The sequence below is a fragment of the Triticum aestivum genome, chromosome 1A (genome assembly GCF_018294505.1).
Source record: "Triticum aestivum cultivar Chinese Spring chromosome 1A, IWGSC CS RefSeq v2.1, whole genome shotgun sequence".
Taxonomy (NCBI): domain Eukaryota; kingdom Viridiplantae; phylum Streptophyta; class Magnoliopsida; order Poales; family Poaceae; genus Triticum; species Triticum aestivum.
Window position 1 is genome coordinate 24267631 of NC_057794.1, and position 20614 is coordinate 24288244.

The following is a 20614-nucleotide window of genomic DNA, read 5'->3' on the forward strand; positions in this document are numbered from 1 at the left end:
TGTGGTAACTACCACTGCCATTGAACTGCAACCCAAATCTCGCAAGGCCTTTGAAGTCTCATCCCATTTGTAGCCAGAGGCATTGTGGAGAACGACCAGTGTCCTTGTACCCTGCAGATGCTCTCTAACCCTCCCCACGGTTTCTTGAATTAACAGATGCTCTTTGATCCTCTCCAGGACATGTTCAATCATCTCCCTGCAGTCCTCCTCGCCTGCCAACAGCTGGTCTTGGCCTGATTCTCCCATTGATTTATCTAGCTGATGAAGTGACACTGGCAGCAGCAGCTCCGGAGTGATCTGCACATGAATCTTCAACGTGATGTCTTTAATATTTTTCACGATATGATCCTCGCCGGCTTGCTTATTTGTGGCTACTTTTGCCTGTGTGGTGTGCTGCTTGGGAAGCAGTTCCTATAGGATGGCTATGTATTGGCGATGCTCAACACCAATCCTGCAGGAACTCGATTCACCCGTTGATTCCAGATACCTTTTCATCTTATCCACTGTCTCGTCAAGGATCTTTTCCTGGGTTTGACTTTGATCCTCACCGGCAGTTGCATCCTGGAGCAGCACCCCCAAGATGCCACAGAGTACTGCTAAGGGTTCAACCGGGTAACCTTTATTACCAGCTTTCTCCAGGTACTCTTCGATCTTCTCCTCGATTTTCCTAATCTTCTTGTCGATAGCTTCCTCACCAAATTCTTCGACGGATTTGTTGGATTCCTCTTCAAGGTTCTCCAAGATATCATCAAGAAAATCCCAGGGTTCTTTCAGGCAAGACCAGTCATATAGAGAGAAGATGTGGTCGAATTTTTCCTTAACGGCAACATGAGATAAAGCTTCATTTGGTATTTCGTTTCCATCCTCTTCATCTGGTGCTGCAATGGCAATGGCTTGGAATGGACCATCCTCTTGTTGTTGTTCAAGCCAGCGGACTAGCTTTTCAGTGCACTTGTCAGAAATGCGAGGCTCGGAAAAGGCTTGCTCCCTTCGTGGATCATCACTTATCATCCGGTAGTAGTCTTCTTCGAAGTCATGGTCTCCTTCGGCTACAACTGCCCTAGTAGCTTGGAACAATGTTGATGACGACGACGCCTCCATCAGCTTTTGGTCGAAGTCCAGCTTCGCCGGGACCTCAACGCCGTACCTGAGCCGCCGCTCCCCAACATCACGAGCCCGGGCTTTGAGGTCGCGCAGCTGGGTGGCTGCGAGGTGCTGAGCGAGCGTCTTCTTCACGAACCAAGGCACCCACCACACGTAACCCAGCAGTATTCCTCTGGCACGGTAGACTGCCGGATTGCCGCGCCGTAGGTAGACATCGATGCAGTTGCTGCAGTCATGAGCGAGGTCGCGGACCTGCTTCATCCACGTGCGGACCTGCTCGTCGTGCTCCCCGCTGCGGGGCGTCTTCCTGGCGAGGTGCAGGAGGAAGCTGTTCATGCTCTCCATCTCCTCTTTGATGAACTGCACATCGCCACGGACGCCGCCTAGTAACTTAGCCTCGTCATGGATGACGCCAAGCAGCGAGCGGACGGCGCCCCCGGCGAGCTCAGCCATCACTGGAACTCAACTCGATCGGAGAGTCTCCACCGGTGCGACCGTGATTATGCGCTGGCTTATCTTAGCATGGCGCATGCGCATATGTGGATCATGGATACCATACCTGACAGGATGCAGTGGGTGAGACACAAATTAATAGGATTCTTGTGATGTGGTGGACACAAAAATGAGCTAGCAAGTCTACATCAGTCTTTTCTATACCACTCCAGCTGCAGTTTTTTATCATCACAATACTTCATTACGTTGCATCAAGCAGAGCTTAAGAAAGTGTTAGGGAAGTCAAGCACTTTCATACCTTAGGTGGAAGTCAGGCGCTACAGCAAATTAATGCACATTGGAGACCTTCTCAAGAGCAGCTTTGCGTGGCCTTGAGGTCCATGACCCCCTTCTTAACAGTATCCTTCTCCCTCTGCTTCGAGGTTGTACTCCTTGAGGAGCAGCTCGCTCAGCTCGGGGAGGACCGGATGCCCAAGCCCAACGCCCCCCCTCTCTCTTTCTCTCAGTCTCTCAGGCCGGCCTGCTCGATAGATTCTTGTTTCTGATTTGCCTCTTCCACCTGTATATCACGGTGCAGTTAAGAGTAGCATTATCAGAGCAGCAGCCAGGGATCTGGAGAAGAAGATGGATGTAAAAATTAAGGAAATTACCCGGGAAATGAGGCAGCAGAATGATCCACCAACACCGATCCAAATGGCAGACTAGCTAAGGAAGAACAGCAAGAAGAAGAAGTATGCAGGAGAGGCTTAAGAATTAGGTGCAAGGAAAATGTAGTTACTCACTCCACCAGTGAGGAGTCAAGCGCTGCAGGAAATTTAATGCTCAGTGAGCCTTAAGTTTTCACAGACTCAGACTATGCTCCACCCTCAGCCAACATTAATCAGACCATATGATACACACAGTTACACACTGTGCATCAATGTTCTGGTCCATCACATTAACTACACTTTCTGTGTCTATATAGGACAGATGATGGTCATACAGCCGATTATTTATTTATTTTCTATTATCAGGAATTATTCGTGCCATTTCGAGAAAATATGTTTAGAGGAAGATTTGCATGAGAAAACTGAGACAAAATAAAATATAATCATACTTCACAGAGGGGGTGTAAGTGCAGGTAGATGAACAACACCATAGGTTTAACCGCAAATTAATCAAATCCTTTTAGAGCCGGTACTCAATCAAATCAAATGTTCCAAGTGAGAAAAATCCAAGTTAGGGAGCTAGGAAGGCAGGAGGAAGGAAAGCAGTCTCTGCCGTTCACCCTGCGCAGTGAGTCCGGGCAGGCATGAGGAAAGGAGTGGATGAGAGTCTGTGCCGTGCACCCTGCGCAGTGAGTCCGGGCATGCAGCATGTGCCTACACAGTAGGAGCAGTACGGGACACGAATTGAAGGGAGAACGAATTAAATGCATGGACCAGGCCGGAGGAGGATTCTTTGAGCTTATTTCAACTACGAGGGGTTAAAGTAATTTCGAATGTGATAATCCGATAAAATTTCAGATGTTGAGTTAAACATACACTAATATGGAAGGTCATTCATTAGGAGGTAAAAGAAAATACCTCTTCTGTTCTCTCGTGCAGTGAACATGATATGATGGGGTTGCACGTTCTGACAAGTTCCAAAGTTGCACATACGGATTATACTACGTACCAATTTTTAATCAGGATGAATATGCATGACATTCTAGTCAAGTCTTTCCACAAGATTTGCATGTCAGACTTGACCAGCGGATCCAAGGCTAACTAAGCTAGGTGTCAATTAATTAGAATTGCAACTAATTAAGAGAGTTTACGATAGTGCTCACTCCATTTGTAGCGAGTCTAGTGACCAAGTGAAATTCCTCTTTGGCTTGAGCTTGGGGATCGTTCTCTTTTTTGTAGGAATAAAGCCCCAGATTACAAGTAAAATGCTACAAAAGTACCACCAGCCTGCAAAAAAAAGGCAGCATATAATTGAAGGATGGCTACGTGATAAATAGGAAATACATATGCATTGCTACATGCATTCCGCAACAGATGGAAAAACTTTAGTATGCTTGGTGAAAGAGAGGCCCATCAATTCAGTATACACAAATTATAAGGTAGCAGAATGTAGAGTACAAGTAGATTACGAGATGCAGAGTTGTACCATATGCAATAAAGTGATGTCTGGGGATTGTAATAAGCTCTATGTCAGAGCGTAAACAGTTCGGTCAAAACCGATTGGAAGCTCTTCAGAAATCAAGCAAGCAAGCATGCCACAGGAATTGGCTAGAGGAATTAATGGAACCACAGAGCATGCTTGGTCAGTGCCATCTAAACATGTCCATACTTGAACAGCCTAGCTTTACTAATTCTGGCATTGGATAATTCATCAACCAATTGGACGTTGTTTCAGGCTTGCCGCAGGACCACCAATCCGATCCATCAGGAGTGTCGCCATGTAAGAAGGCATTTCAGCAAACAGGACATGTGCGTGAGAAGAAAAGCACCGTGCGAAGAAGACAAGGGAAGTGTACCAGTCGGTTCGGAGAAGGGGGTGAAGAGGCAGCCACCAGCGTTCCATCGGGAAGGAAGAGAGAGACTGACGCACCGTCGCCGCGACGGAGGTGGAAGGCGACCGCGCGGGAGTCCTCCCATGGAAATGAAGAGCAGAGGTCGACGTTCGCGCCGCGTGGGGATTGAGCTTGGGTGGGCTGTCGGCCTGCCGCCGAGCCGCGGTGGGGAAGAGAGTGCTTCACTTCCTCGGCCCAGTCTCGTTTGCATCCGCCCTGAATCAAAAATCAAAATAAATACTAGGAAATTTTAAAATTCAATGCATGGTAGACAACAGGTCCGGCCCTGGGCCATGGCGAAGAGTGCGACGGCCTAGGGCCCATCCTAAACAGGGGCCCATACCTGTGCATAGCAGTTTATATATATTACTAAAAAAAATCTAATACGCAAAGGAAGCAGGCCCAGCCCCTAAAGAGAGAGGAAGCAAAGTCACACACGAACGCAATCCCAAGATCCGTTTTCGCTCGTTCTCTCCCAGAAAACGTGGCCGGCTTGTTCGTCTCCCAACCGCCATCGTTTCTTCAGTCTTCAGTCTTCAGCAATTGATTGCCCCAAGTTCCTATGAGCCCAAGACCCCAATTCCCCAAGCTAATTAATAAATTTTTCAAGGGCCCTAGGATTTCTTCGGCTTCTCGCTTCCTATAAATACGCCCCAGGTTAGCGGAGGCGAGCCGACGACACACCACTCTGGCAGGAACGCAAGAGCAGCAGCCAGCAGTGTGTGCCCCAGATTCATAGACAACCCAAGCCATTCCCCAGTCATGTAATTTCTAGATCTCAACTCTTTGGCCTTGTCAATTTTTTTCTGATATATGATGTTTGACCTACTTGATTCCTCTATTTTTGGAGTACATGAAATTTCTGTTAGATAGATTCTGCTGATGGTAGCATTGCTTGAAAATGACTTTGCAAATAGATATTCGTGTCAGCAGATGAGATGTTTAATTTTGTTACAACTATAGATTGCTACCAAAATGTGTCTGGTGCTTATCGAATTCTCTGATGCATGGTTGTGGTTGGACCGCTAGAGCCTGAGCATAACTTCTGCCAAATTGGATCAAGAATTAAGAATGTCATATATATTTAGTTTAGAGTTAAGATTTAATTAAGAATGTGATACATCCATGATATATTAAGACCATATTTGCTAATGAAATTTACACTTGCTTTTATAATGAATTTTCGCGGTAGACATAGGCGTGGATTTTTTTTGTCTATTATAGTCCACGGGCCCATCATACGGAGTTCGCACAGGGGCCCCTAACATGCCAGGGCCGGCCCTGGTAGACAATTTTCGGATCATTTGGACATCTGAACAGCTCTTGACAAAAAAAAGACAAATTTGAAGTTTATAAAAAAGTTCATTGTTCATGTATTATTCTGACCCGATTTGTCCCTTTGCTAAGAGCTCCTACGTCTAAATGATCTGAAAATTAAAGCGGACCTCATGCAGCAAATAATATATCATGCAATTTATTTTGGAATTTTTAGAATTATCTGAGTTTTTTGTGAATTATTTTTTGACTAGATGCAGATGAGTCTGGGCACTGAATCTCTGCACTCCTATCTATGTATCAATTACCCCTATAAAAACACGAAGTGCGGAGATCCAAATCTATCCTATCCATCCATAAAATCCTACAGTCAAAAGTCATCCAATTTTTAGCGCTAATTGCAATTAGTGCTGACGCAGCTCTCCCGCGTCCCCGCCCCTCAAGAAAAAAACCACCCCTCGCTTGACACGACCCCCATGCGCATGACCACGTCACGCGCGTGAATGGTTTTGGACATGACGCCATTGTGGGCTTGTTCAAGGGTCGTGAGAGCATCTACGGTATGACCTAGCAAATTTGACCACCTAAATATTTATGCAACGGGATGAACTCACAAACAGCGTCAACCATCTTTTTATTTGCCTTTTTAGACAACCACACTTCTCATACTCTTACAAATACATGCACGTCTACCATATACCACAAATTCATCCTCAATTCAACAAAACTAAAATAAACCATAATTCAACAATTCATTACATGCCAACAAAAAATTCAACAGATGATACTAGTTCAACATTTTTTATAAATTGTTCAACTTTTTTTAATACTTCCTCAATATTTTTTAAATACTTGTTCAACATTTTTTGATACTTATTCAATATTTTTCAAATACTTGTTCAATAATTTTTAAATACTCGTTCAACATTTTTCAAATGTGTTTTTGAAGAGTGTTTTTGTTATTCTTCATGTTGAAAAATGTTGAACAAGTATTTGAAAAATATTGAACAAGTATTGAAATGTTTAATAAGTATTTGAAAAATGTTGAATAAGCGCTCGAACAATGTTGAATGCGTATACAAAAAATGTGAATCGCTTATTAAGAAAATGTTTTTGACATATACAAAAATTTAGAGGGAAAATAAAAATCGACATAAGAAAAAGCAAAAAATGGAGAAGAAAAATGGAAACCAAACAAAGACAAAAGAAAAGGGGAAAAATAAAAACACGAAGAAAACGGAGAAAAATTGAAGAAAAAGAAAAAAAAGAACAGGAAAAGAAAGTTAACAGGGTAAAACCCAACTCATTTTCCTTCTAGTAGGACGCGTTCTACATGGTGTACAACAAGTTGATTGTGGCGTGGTGGTTAGCAGCTCTGGGAAGATACGTCGCTGTAGGACCATTTAACTCAGCATATTTCGAAAAATATGCCCCATAATGGACCAGTCCGATACTGTAGCGATCGGCACGATAGTTTCCCCTCTCCTCACTTAAGGCGAAAATAGGGGTGCCCGTTTGATCCGGTCTCGCTTAAGGGAGCCCCTATTTGACATTCTTGGCGTCAAATTGGCGGCGGATCACACAGGAGAGAGTGAGACTGGGCTGGCCCATCGAGAGGTACAGCAGGACAGAAAAAAGATAGCAAAAACCACTGTGACGACCGCGCAACATAAAGAACTAGTACTAGCATAGAAACTGCTGCTCCACTATAGCGAATTTGAATAAGTTAATGTAACGACCTAGAAATAGTTACTGCAGTGATAGTTTTTTTCAAGTATACTTCTTTTAAAGTGTGTAATTTGAAAATGTGCAAACAGTTTTTGTATTTCTGAACAATTTTCGGCAAAAGGAAGTTTTTTTTGAACGTGTGTACAAACATGGAATTCTGAACAAGTTTTGAAACCACAAACATTTTTTGAATTCTTAAAAAATTATTTGAAAAGAAATAATTCATGAAATTCCAAACTAAAATTCATAACTACGAGCATTTTTAGAATTTATGAACAAAAATTGAAAAATATTTCTAAATGTTGGAACTTTTCATCAAATACCGAACAAATTGTTGGAACCACAAATATTTCTAAATTTTGTGAACATTTTTTGAATTCTAATTGCTTTTCAAGAATGTGATCTTTTTTTGAATTTGTGAACAAATTTTGAAATCATGACATTTTTTGAATTGTAATTGTTTTTAAAAGAACTTGATATTTTTGAATTTGTGAACAAATTTTGAAAATATGAACATTTTTTAAACTCCTGTACATTTTCTGAATTTTTGAACAAAATTTTAAAAATAGGAACATTTTTTAAAAATTCTTTCACATTTTTCGGAACGTGAACATTTTTTGTATGTCTGAATTTTTTTATCAGAGGAATATTTTTGGAAAATATGAACTAAATTTGAAAGTTTGGAACAAAAAAAAGTATAAAAGTAAATTTGAAAAATGCGAAAACAAAAAAGAAATAAAAAAGAAAAAAACAGGTTAATTCAAATAAATAAAACAAAAAAAATGAGAAATAAAAAGAAAAACTAGGAAAAAAACTGCTTCCCAAAACCAGTCCCGAACCTTCACAAAACTGGTGCTCTCGAACGCACAGATGGGCTGGCCCATTCGATCGATATCTGTGTCTAGGTCGTCAATCTGCCGCTCGTTGCCGCACGTTCGCGGAGGTTCGCACAGGCCGAGGCGGGTAGCGCAAGTGGGCCAGTCCAGTCGACGTTACTCTAGCGAGCGGTGCACAATTTGGAAAATAGGCTCTGCGAAATTTTAAGAACTAATCACAACGGCATATCCGAACCAAAAACGTTGAACACTTATTTAAAATTCTGAATTTTTTGACAAACGCAAACAATCGGGTCTGTGGAATTTTTTTAAAACGTGATTTATTAAATTCCTTTTTTTGAATTTTGGAACACTTTTTCGAAAACGTGAACAAAATTCCGAATTTCTATATGAAAAACATGAACAAATTTAGAAAATTTGAACCATTTTTTAAAAAACATGAACAAAATATAGAAATGCCGAACATTTTTTAAAGAAATGAACCAAATTTGGAAAAGGAGAGCAAAATTCTGAAATTCTACACAAAAAACGTGCACAATTTTTTAAAGAGTTTAAAATCTTCAAAATTTCTATTTGTTCTTTGTACAAGTGAACTATTTTGAAAAGCCTGACCAAAATATTGAAATTCTGAACAATTTTTCAAAACATGAAAAAGTTGAAAAAATGGACAACTTTTGAAAAGGTGAATAAGATTCCTAATTCTATATAATAGCATGGACAGTTTTTGAAAACATGAACGAATTTCGAATTTGTGATCATTTTTGGAAAATGTGAACAAGAACTGAAAAATATTGTAAAAACATGAACAAAATATTGAAATTTTAAAAAAATTCAATAAAGGGAACTAAAGTTTTGAATCCAAACTTTTTTAAAAAGTGAACAAAATTTTAGCAAAAATTGAAATTCCAAACATTTTTATGAACTCTTCGAAATTAGGAAAAAGCAAAAGAGTAACAAAATAATAATAAAAAGAAATAGGAAAAAATAAAGAACAATAAAATAGAAAAGCCGGAAAAATCCAGAAATAGAAACCAAACCAACAAGGGAAAACCTGGTCCAGGAACCTTCTAGAAGGTTCCCAAAACCAGTAGAAATAGTGTACAGTAACAATAAGCTTCGCTAGAAATTGGGCGAGGTCCACTGCGTCGTTCGCCCGAGCAACCCTGTGCGAAACGACGACATTACGACACAGTGAGCGACGTAGGGTTTTCCCGTTTCAGACGTCTTAACTTTCCCCAACAATTAATGTAGCCATTGGGCCCGCGGGATATTCGGGAGCTCAAACCGCGAAAGGCAGACCAACCCTCTCTCTGGCCCAGGGGCGATTGGTCATGCGTGGTCTGACACCCTGGTAGCAGGGGTACTACCTTCGTCCTGGTTTATTGGTCCCCTTTGTAATTTGTGCCAAATTTTGACCAAAGATTTAACTATCAAAATGTTAGTGCATGTCAACAAAAATTATATCGTTAGATTCATATTTAAACATAATTTTTAATGATATAATTTTTTGGTGACATGCAAGAACATTTTGTTAGTTAAATCTATAGTCAAAATTTGGCATGAAATACAATAGACCAATAAACCAGGACAGAGGTAGTATGTTGCAAAGTATGGATTCGAGCATTTCAATCGTATCGGGGCATTCTCCATCCATGAGCCACTGACTGAGTGGATCATGGAAAAAAGTAACCCACATTTCAGAATTAATATTGACAAGACAATTGTTTTCACCAAGCCCCTTGTTTAGAAAATTTTAGGTGTACCTACAAGGGGAAGACCTTTTGTACTGCACTAGTAAGCATGCACGTGCAACACACGTTTCAAACATAAAACAGGTGAATTCACATAATATAAAAAAATAAACATTTTAAAAAATATAAATCAAATGGATACACAATGTTTGATGTCGCTCAAATTGTATTTTCAAAAGCGAGACACAATAGTGGTTATGTTGCTGCATAGAGTAATACCAGGAAAATATTCTCATTTAAATAAAATAAGCAATTATTTATTAATGCAGTAATATAAGCATGTAGTATAGTCTTCTCTTCGAGTGTAGCCAGGGAAAAAAGTATAAACGGCCTTACGGTGCAATTATATTGTTCAAGTTGCTTAATTCTCGAATCTTATTTTATTCTACTAATCTGCATAGCAAAATATATATTTGTACTAATTTGGATCAAATTATATATATTTTTTTGGTTGTGTGGACTGCCAAAATTATATAGCTACCTACTATGGATAATAGGAAATAGAAGATGATATATGAGTACAACGACTTCTATATGAAATAAAGATGATTTACAAGAACTAATTGAAATGTAAAAGGGCTAAAAGAAATCCAATAATTATCATGATAGAAAATATTTATCCGGTTTTGTATGTGTTTATGCGTTGGCAACCATACTAACTTACAATGATTTAAGACGCTTTGTACGTATAGAAACTAAAATGAGTTATGAAGAAAAATAAAGATGGAAGGAAAACTATTCTAGAGTATTTGTCAAGCTTAACCTTATCAAGATTTCAGGTCAGCTTCTAAATTATAAAAAAATGATGAATTCTCAAATAAGAAAGAGCCAACAATTTGCAACATGCTACAAAACTGATGAAAATAGAAAGCATTCATCCTCTTTTTCCTTGTTGTAAGAAGTAGCTTCAGTATACATTTGTAACTGTGTAATATCTGATCCGGAAAAAGTTGTTCATTATTATTATTGGAGGAAAGAGGCGTGCAGATAAAGAAAGAGAGGCGGTGCAAATAAGGCCTTAAACAATGTGTGACCCGTTTTATATGTATAGAATCATGTAACTGAAATAGTAGTGCATATTCAATATCTTGCCTCCTACTGAATCTTACATAATTTACTGGTTTGCTATGCAATTATGTTAAAGTGACGCGTGTAAAGTTTTCTCTAAGAATGAATCATACATTCTGATTTCCAACCTATCCCTGGAGATAGTGTCTAGGCAGGTGCAACCCACCTTAATTCCAGGTAAAGCAACGTCATACGTAAAACACACACTGATCAAATAGCACAAATAAGACAATTCTAATCAAGCGGATGTCGTTACCTCTTGATACGGTCCAGTTTAATGCATATGGTGGTACGAAGTAAAGCCCAAGAAAGCCGACATGAACATGAGAAGTAATCATGAGAAATAGACTCTGCATCTTGACTTCTTCAGTATCCCTCTTGATCCTACTTTGTAAGACAAGATTGCTGCATTCTTATGTACGTGCCATATATAATTACACATTTTCAGTACAGCAATCGGCAACCTAAGATAATTCCAAATCTATAATTCTAGATTGCTTGAAGCCCCATGATTCTTATTTAAAATGTAATGCACGTGCACCCATTGAACAGACACTTTGTCGGCGTGGGTGCTGCGAACGGAGCTGAAGTCAACGCGAATGCCGATGGTTGCCGGAGAGCATGCCCTGGACGTGGATGGAGTCGTCGCAGTAGCGGCAGAAGAGCGCCTGGCCTCCAAACAGAAGACGATGGCGGCGATAGCACGTGTGTTCCCGGAGGAAGACAAAGCTCCTCGCGCTTCCCCCATCGTGGCTAGCGTACATGATGGCGGCAGGCGGCTTACGATTAGCTTCCTAATAGGATGGATGTATCCGATATAAGTTTTTTAATACGATGGATTTGTCTGAGATTAGTTTCCTAATAGGATGGATGCACTTTGATTTAGTTTCCTAGAATAGGATGCACCCGTGATTATTAGTTTCCTAATTGCTCAGACGTGGAGTTTCATATTTTCCTCCATGGTGGAGTACGGTCAGTCAATGTAAATTGCTAAGTGCACACAGAAAATGGTTTAGGTTAAGGCTAACCGTTAGATTGATTTTAGTGGGCCTAATTGTGCGGTGGTATTGGATCTGTGTACGCTTTGTGAGGTGTGCTTAAAGAAGTTTTTATTTGATTGTTTAATAGTAGTATAGAAGTATACATGGGCAGAAGTCAAACAAAATCAAAGTACTACAAGATCTGTACTTAAAGAACGGACTAAGGGCAACCATCCCCCACTGTGTCAGTTTGCTTAAGAATAACGAGGACAAGGTCCTTCACGAAGACATTCCTTATTTTATTTTTTTGAAAGGAACACAGTTGCGTTACATTACATGGCATTACTGGTCAACTCACCAGCTACAACGTCTAATACAGATTTCACAAGACCATGCCATGCGCGGCTAACATGTGCGCAGCTTGGTTACAAGACCTCGGACAGTGTCTAATACATAAATCAGACATGCTAGCTCTCAACTGAAACTTTATTTCCCTAAACGCAGCACCTAGTGCAGATAAATCGTAGTCTCAGGGGGCGACGGCAGGAGCTGCTTCCCTCGGTGGTCGCGTGGGGGGCCGTTCGGGGCGCTCCTATGGTGGTCGTGGTAGATCTGTTTCAGATCTGACCGCCGGTGCCTCGGGCGGCGCGGGGATCTCGGGGCGGCAGCCTCGATCGGTGGCGCGCGGTGCGACCTGCCTGGCGGGCGGCACCCGCGGGTGCAGATGGGGGGCCTTCCACGACTGCGTGGGCGGCGTGGAGGCGGCGGCGCTGCGGCGGCTCCTCGACGGCCGACCGGAGTTTCATGGGAGGCGTTGTCTCCGACTCGATCTACTCCGGTTCATGCTGGCTACAGTGGTGACTACGGTCGACGCCAATATTGCTAGGATGGATCTGGCGGGTGGGCATGGATCCGGGGGAAACTCCAGGCCGGCATGGCGGCTGCACCAAAGTCGACGCCCTCGGCGCCGATTCCCTTCCTGGAGGCTTCGGTGTGGATCATACGCCCCCCACCTCTGCCATGAGCGCATGCGAAAACCTCTGTTCCTCTGTTTGGGCGACGATGGCACTTTGGTGTCCTATTCCTTCCTGAAGGCGTCGGCCGAGGACTGCTCAGCGTGGTGGAGTTGCTGGTAGTTCGGAGTCGATGCGAGATGGCATTTAGGTGGAGCGGTGTAGGCATCAACAGTATCATTGACGGTGGGTCTCGGCGGCATGGCGCAGTGGAGACTCGGCGTCCGATGCGTGGAGATGGACTCGCGCAGGAGGAGGAAGTTGTCTGGCATCATGGTGGCGTCGACGGTAGCTAGACCGTGCAAAGTAGATGCAGCAGTACAGCTCTGAAGATGGATTGGTGGCAAGTAGCTGCGGCGGCCTCATACCCGGCAGGCGTCCGTGGTTGAGGAGCACGCCCGACTGGTGGGTGCCCATACCCGGCATGCGTCCTGTTTGGGACCTCAGGTCTTAGATGTTAGGTCTGGCTGCAATGTCTGTTTGGTATTAGGCCCAGGCTATCAGCGCCCCTTCATCAATTGGATAGGTGTAGCGACAGTTCTTGCTTAGACGGTGACTTTAGTTTTACTGTTGTATGACTTTGTAAGGTCTTGTGAAAATAATTAATAAAGTGGCCGTATGCATCGCCCAGATACAGAGGCCGGGGATCATCCTCCTTTTCTAAAAAAAATGATAAATCGTAGTCTTCCGAAGTGACGGCTTGCTTTAGTGAAACTGAATCAGTTTCAAACATCACTCGGCCACATCCTAGTTGGTTTGCTGTGTTGACAACGTGTAACATCGCCAAAGCTTCAGCATGAAGAGCATCAGATATATATTCCAGGTTTCCTGCCCCTGCGGCCATTAGCCCGCCTTCATGGTTTTCAATGGTGAAACCCCAGCCTCCAGAGAGAGTCTCCAGTCGGAAGCACCACCTGTGTTGATCTTCAAAATGTCCGCCGGGGTGGTGTCCATCTCAACGTTGTATCCTTCATGTCACCTCTATTCTTCTGCATCAAATTCATAGCATTGGCAAGATCATGGTTAATTGAGAAAGATATTTCATCATTTGTCTCTATGGCATCTCCAGCATTAGCTTTGTTCCTCTGATGCCACCATAACCAGAGGAGAAGGCATGTTTCAAGTTTTTCTTCCTCATTTAGACTAACAATGCCCTCCATAAAATTAAATTACTTGAGCATGCAAGTAGTTGGAGCCTGACATATTCAAGCTGAACTTGCCTCCAAATGGCTCTCACTGTTTTGCACTTGAGGAAACAATGGCCTTCATCCTCATCATATCTATGAGACATAGGGCAGAGGGTATCAATTTTTTCATACCTCTATGCTGCAGTTTGTGCGTAGCGGTAGACTGTAGTTTGTTAGCCACCAAAGGAAGTGTAGCACTTTTTTGGCAGTGTCAGTGTCCATAAGTTTGCTAGCAGGATGTTCCTTCTTATTGCACTTGCCGCAGTGCTCACCCCGACTACTGGGAATACAATAGACCTTGACTACCTGTGGGCCTTTCGAGATATGTCAAAGGTGAAGGATCTGGATTGGGCTGGCCATATCACGGAGCATCCGATGGACGAGGTTCACAAATTTCAGTACAAGTCTAGGGTGGAAAAGATGAGAGACTTTTTGGTTGGTGGGTGCTTGCCTTTGCTCACGGTATGGCCTCTCCAGCTCTCCTATTTCCCCTCCTATTGCATATAGTGCACTGATGACATGTCTTTGATATTGCTGCTGGCATTTCTTTTTCTGATGTTGTCATTATTAATGTAGTGGCATTTCTTTGCAGTTATAACTTATTAGTTCTTACAGTTTGTTTGATTTTGTTGATGCCACAGTTATGGAAATGGTGTGCTGCAATTGAACTCATAAGTAGTTAATATTGCAATCTGATTTTATTGTTGGCAACTTGGCATTTCTTTATTGATGCACATTTATTATACAGGGGATGCTGCTGTTATGTTCAGTTCATACTACATATTGTATACATACTTTCTTCAGCTAGTGCTCTTGTTTAAATACGTAGTCTATGGAATTATATATGCCATCCTTTTCAATGTCACTTTTCCCCCCAAGAATGTTTATACTTTTATATGCACGTATCTTGTTCCATCTTTGTTTTTTTGTAGATTGCTTACATGGATCACCTCGATCTCCCTAGAAGGCGAATTGTAGACCGTGAAATTAACTACTCCAGTGACCAGTGCCCAGGATCTGCCACGTTTCTAAGGATGATTCCCAATTTGCCGCGATTGCTGACCTGCATCATCAACATTTCAAGTTTGCCACATTTGGGATACTTCCTGTATGTCGTCTTCTCCACCTTTTTCACTCTGTAGTTTCTGCTCGCAGCATACAACATATTAATAGTGTTTGATCTTTTTCCATCCTTATTATTGTGGGTATTATGCAGTTCCATGAAAGAACGCCTAAGCGAGACAGAGGTAGCAGAAAATGCTCTTCATATTCTCTCAAAGGATCATCAAGTCTTATCAGGGCAATGGGAACTTGTAGAAGTACACGATGAAAAAAAATAGATGAATGTGTAAAAGAAGCTGAACCTGAAATCATTGGGTTTGCAGAAGCGATGATCATTCCCCTTCTGGAAGAACTTATTGGCTTGAATGAAGGTAATGCTGAACAAATGAGTACAGACTATTTTCATATTTTAAGGAGCTCCATCATGATACCATACAATTATCAGGAATTTAAAAAATTTCTAGGTCTGAAAGGAGAAGTTCTAGCCATTGTAGGACTACTGCTGGAAAGGTTGCACTGAGACCCTCTTCATCTGAGAAATCAGGTTATATTGTCAACTTACATGCACATATGCGTTAAACCTGGAATTTCTTATAGTTTTGACCTATGAAATTTTATCCAGAAGAAGACAGTGCTCGAGAATACGAATCTTCGGAGTCAGATGATCATCCGGCACCTCCAGAAGCGGATTATGGGGTAATATTCAGGAGCTATCTATTTGGAGCACAAATGGAGAGAGTAAACACGCTTATCCAGAAAGTTAAACCTGAAACTACTGTATTTGTGGCTACCATGAGGAGGTGTGATGTTCAACTACCTAGTCCTCTTCTGGTAAATTTCTGTTCTTTTATGTTGAATTGAGCTGCTCACTTCTATCAACTTGAACTGTTTTTTGCGGTATATGATGTACATTTCTGTTTTCTTCAGGAAAATCTTGTCATCTTCAAGTTCCCATGAACCTTCAGAACAATTGGATAAATGTTTTTTCCTTGCTTTACAGTTGAAACAATGCCTTTTCCATTCAGCCTGACTTTTCTTTTATCGTGTGTTTTGTAATGACATCTCATCTTGCCACATGTAACCAGATCATTTCAAAGGAACCCACATTAGCTGCAGCTGCACACTTTCCACATGAAAATGGGGCTGTCACACTTGAGATGCCGGGCAAGACCGAGAAGTGGCGTCCGAGATTCTTCATAGAAAAAGACACGCGCATGCTTGTGGGTAACTGGTTGGACTTTGTATGTGACAACCAAGTGCAGGCCGGCGACATCTCCATCTTTGTACTGGCAAAGGGTGGGGAAAGGCACACATTCACAGTCCATATAGTCTTTGCAGAAGCTTCTCATTGTAGGGGTGTTAAAAGGGTTCGCTCAACCCATGATTCTCCGGTTACTATGTAAGGAATGGAAAATCCAGACGTCGTTTAGGAATGGCAAGCGACGGATGCACTCGTAAATGGTTGGAAGCAAGTTTGTCCACGGCAAATGTTTGTGTTCTGGCTTCTGAGGACATGTACCATGGTTGTTCCATTTCATCTCCAGAGACCAGCTCTGGTTTGTAGTAGAATAGAATGATGGGAGCTAGCACCTGCGTGCTCTTTCTGTGGGTACCTGGTGTCTCTCTGGGGTGGTTTGTCCTGTGAAATCAAGCAACGACCAACTCTTTGATCATGTACTCTATATCCATCCTCAAAGGCTCTGGTAAGTTGCAGTTTTCTAAGTTTGGTGTCAGCTTTGTGTACATGGTGAATCGCTAGGTTTATTTGTTTCACAGGATGAATATTGTAAAATCATTTTCTTCTAGTATTTGTTGCAGCTGAGGCTTATGGTACAACTAGCTGTGTTGTGCTGGTACCTTATGTCTGCTCGAAGTTGTAGCCAGAGAGAAGAACCTTAAATCAGATTTTGTGCAACTCAATGTCATTGCCAGAACACATGTGATGGCGCCAGGCTAAGCCCGCGCGTGCGGCGGCGGCGGTGGAGGCATCACCCTCTCACTCCGGGCTCAGGAAGCGCGGGATCCCCGATCTCGAGGATGATGCCCCGATCGATGGCGGCGACGCCAATCTGGCCCACGGCGGCCTCCATCTGGAGAGCAGCGGCCGGCCGGTGACCCAGTGGTGGTCGTGGCGACAGGCTGGCTCTGCTCTGCCCAATTCGGGGAGGAGGGTCCTGGATCCGGGGCGGCGGCCCCTGGGTTGGCCTCCTCGCCCCGGGCGCGGCCGGGTGGGTGGGCTGCCAGGGAATGGATCAGGTGGCAGGTGATCCTCCAGCGGGTTGGTGTCGCGTCGTCAGTTCTGGAGGTTCCCCTTTCTCCTACTGCCTCTCTCGTCGTCATGGTGGTTTGCGGCTGCAGGCTCCGGTGATGGTGAGCCCTGGTGGTGTACCTTGGGTCCGGGGGAAACCTTGGCCGGTCTGGCCAGTCCAACGGCGGCATCGCCCATGGGTGTCGCTTTCCTTCATGAAGGCTCAGCTGAGGGCCCAATCTACCCACCCGATCTCCTGCCGGGTGAAAACCTTCAATCCTCTTTGGATTTGGCGGCAGCGGCGCTGTCAGTTGGGATTGCAGAGGATCTGCAGGTGGAGGGGATGGGATCAGTGGCTGAAGGTGGTGTTCGCGACAGAGGAGCGGTGTTGCATCTCACACGTTGACAATGGTGGGTCTCAGCGACATGGAGGAGCGGGGTCTCGCTGCTGGGCATGTGTTAATGGACGAGCGCAGGATGGTGACGTTGTTTGGCATCGTGCTGGCATCGACGGAAGCTAGACCAGGCAAGGTTGATGCGTCAGTACAACTCTGAAGATGGATTGATGGCAGTTGGTGGCGCCGGCCTCTGTGTGTGCGCCAGACCGGTGTGTGCCCCATACTCAGCAAGTGGCTTGGTTGGGGCCTCAGGTCTTAGATGTTAGGCTTGACTGCGAGGTCTGCTTGATATTAGGCCCAAACTATCAACATCGCTTCATCAACTGGATAGGAATAGCGACAGATGTTGCCTAGATGATGGCTTCAAACTTACTACTATATTTCTTTGTAAGTTCTTTTGTAAATAATTAATAAAGTGGCTGCATGCATAGTCCAGATGTAGAGGCTGAGGTCTCCCTCCTTTAAAAAAAGGTCATTTCCACAACGTCTGTAAGATTAGTAAATTAGCTGCCTAACATCTCAATAAATAAATGAAACTCCGAACAAGAACTTATGATATATCTTGAGTAGTAGATAGATCAGCAGGAATCTTGCATTGATTTAACATCGCAGAACATTTTTCTTTACAAGTTCCAGCACGCAGCACTTGCCCAAAGGCTCATTAAGTCATTACATAAGAGGCTAGCAAGCATTGCTTTCTTCCTATCACTTCTCATACCCATCCATATAATATAATGGCTAGCAAGCAGTAATACAGGAGAGAAAGCAAGCTGACGATGGTTCAAGCTTGGAGCCTTGTCCATTGGAATGAGAGGAATCAGAAGCACATGCTGCCACTGTTGTACATACAGGCTGAGAGACAGAGCTCAGAGAAGCACGAATTCCGTAAGCTGCACTTGTATTGGGGCACTTGCATGCTGCCACAAAGTTGTTCTAGATAACCACATGTTTGGCAGCCAATTGGCACACTGAGTCATAGTTTAAAGGATCGGAGTACAAGTATATGTTGTAGGTCCTGAATGGCAGTCTTATAGCAAGCCAGAAACCCACATGTGTTTCCTCGTAAAAGAAAAGATACACCATCAAAAGTGTCCTGAAAGTATGTGGGAGTAATCACGGAGGAACACATTGTCTATTAGCAGCTTAGCATGTGAAGATAGTCCAGCAACAACAGTATCTTTGATGCAGCCTTTATTGAGCCAACATCCATAAATCTTTTTTGTTGAGGTGTGGTATTGGATTTGTTTTCTACTACCGTTTGAATTGAAACGATTTGTTTTCTACTACCGTTTGAATTGAAATGAGATGGCCTCTGGAACTATTCAAACTAATCCTTTTTTGCTGGGGGCTATAAACTGAAGTTGTTGTTTTGGTACACAGCATGTCACCTGATCTAAGGATCTTGGCATGTCGAGAGTCATTTTTCCAATATACGCCTTCGTTTAGGCAGAGAGGAAATCTTGCATTGAATAAATGTCAAAAACAACTTATTTGTGTGTTATATAGCATGCAACGCCTGCTCAGAAGTTCTTAAAACAAGAGGATGTGGCTTGTTAGCTTTTCCTCTTATCACTTCCATACATGCCCATCCATACAAGGGACTATAACTAGCAGAATGCAAGACAAACAGCAAGGTAGTTAGCAATCTGATACTCCGTTCCGAATTACTTGTCTTGGATTTGTCTAGATACGGATGTATCTAGACTCATTTTAGTGCTAGATACCTCCGTATCTAGACAAATCTAAGACAAGTAATTCGGAACGGAGGGAGTAGGAATGAGAGTTACCAGGAGCAGGATGATAACTGAAGTTAGCAGTCTGATAGGAAACTGACTATGTAGGATATATGGACTGAGATACAGGCAGTCCACCAGCACCGTGTTGTTAAGAAAATCTTGTGTTGAGGCATAATAGTACTACACTAACCATGGCCAACTCTCTGATCATGTACTCATTTATATCCATCCTGAAGGCGCTGGTAAGTTGAAGTTTTCTAAGATTTTTTTTTACGACAATATGGCCCTAGGGCCGCATTTCATTGATTAGTCATACGGAGAGAAAAGCAGTTACAGAGGTTCAGAACAATGGAAGGCCATCTATGGCGATACTACAAGCATCCCTGTTTTAGACTACAGTTTTAGCAAAAATACATGGAGCAGTGTTCAGGGTGGCTCAAAGAGTCTGTCCAACTGATGAATCCTGGCCGCAGACCAACATCTGGCCTCGTCCATGATGCGGCTGACGACTTGCCTGGGCGTGCAGTGGGTGGAGTTGAAGATGCGTGCATTGCGTTCCTTCCAAAGCATCCATGCAACGAGACACATAGCCGACCTCCAAGTGTTCCTATGTGCCAGACCCAGCAGTGCACGTCCAAGAGGATCGGAGAGACCCGTCATTATTGGCCGCCGTGGTTGCCACCGGCAGCGCGGAGAAACCGTCAGCAGGTGGGTAGCTGTCTCCGGCGTCGTCGAGCACAGTGGGCAGTTTGGGTTGTGCGGGATACCCCGGATAGCCAGATTATCAGCCGTCATCCACCGCCCCCGGTAGCAAGCCAGAGGAATGTTTTGGAGTAAATAGTACTGGCGGTCACCGCGGATGCACTTAAGTCACACTACTTGCAAACCGGAAAAACCCGTCACAGAACTTACGTTGCGGGTGCAATCAAATCACACACGCCAGCTGAACCGCGCCGTCGCCCGGTTTTTTTTGTTTCGCTGTCACGCGCGGTGCACGTGAGGCCTCTGGACTGCATCATTTTTTTTTTGCACAAAGACCCCTGGGTCCAGGGCAAAAGGCGCATAGCCCCCCTTTCCTCTGTTCTCTGCCTGTTCGTGTTCTTCGCCGATGGGAGAGGAGGCGCGGCGAGCTGGTCGGCGGCAAGTCAGTCATCGGCGACGATGGTGGATCCGGCGATGGAGTTACCACTCCTGAGGACCGAAGCACATGGGAGGCCGATATACGGTAAGTTTTGT

General features: G+C 43.4%; 1 protein-coding gene across 1 annotated transcript; it reads right to left on the reverse strand.

Annotated features, from left to right (window-relative positions):
• Positions 1-411: 411 nt before the first annotated feature.
• LOC123187519 (disease resistance protein PIK6-NP) lies at positions 412-4235 on the reverse strand. The gene is made up of 4 exons (XM_044599393.1): positions 4061-4235; positions 2208-3491; positions 1856-2116; positions 412-1663 (listed from the first exon to the last, which is right to left on the reverse strand). The coding sequence occupies exon 4, from the start codon at positions 1555-1557 to the stop codon at positions 412-414; it is 1146 nt and encodes a 381-aa protein (XP_044455328.1). The 5' UTR covers positions 1558-1663; positions 1856-2116; positions 2208-3491; positions 4061-4235.
• Positions 4236-20614: the final 16379 nt, after the last annotated feature.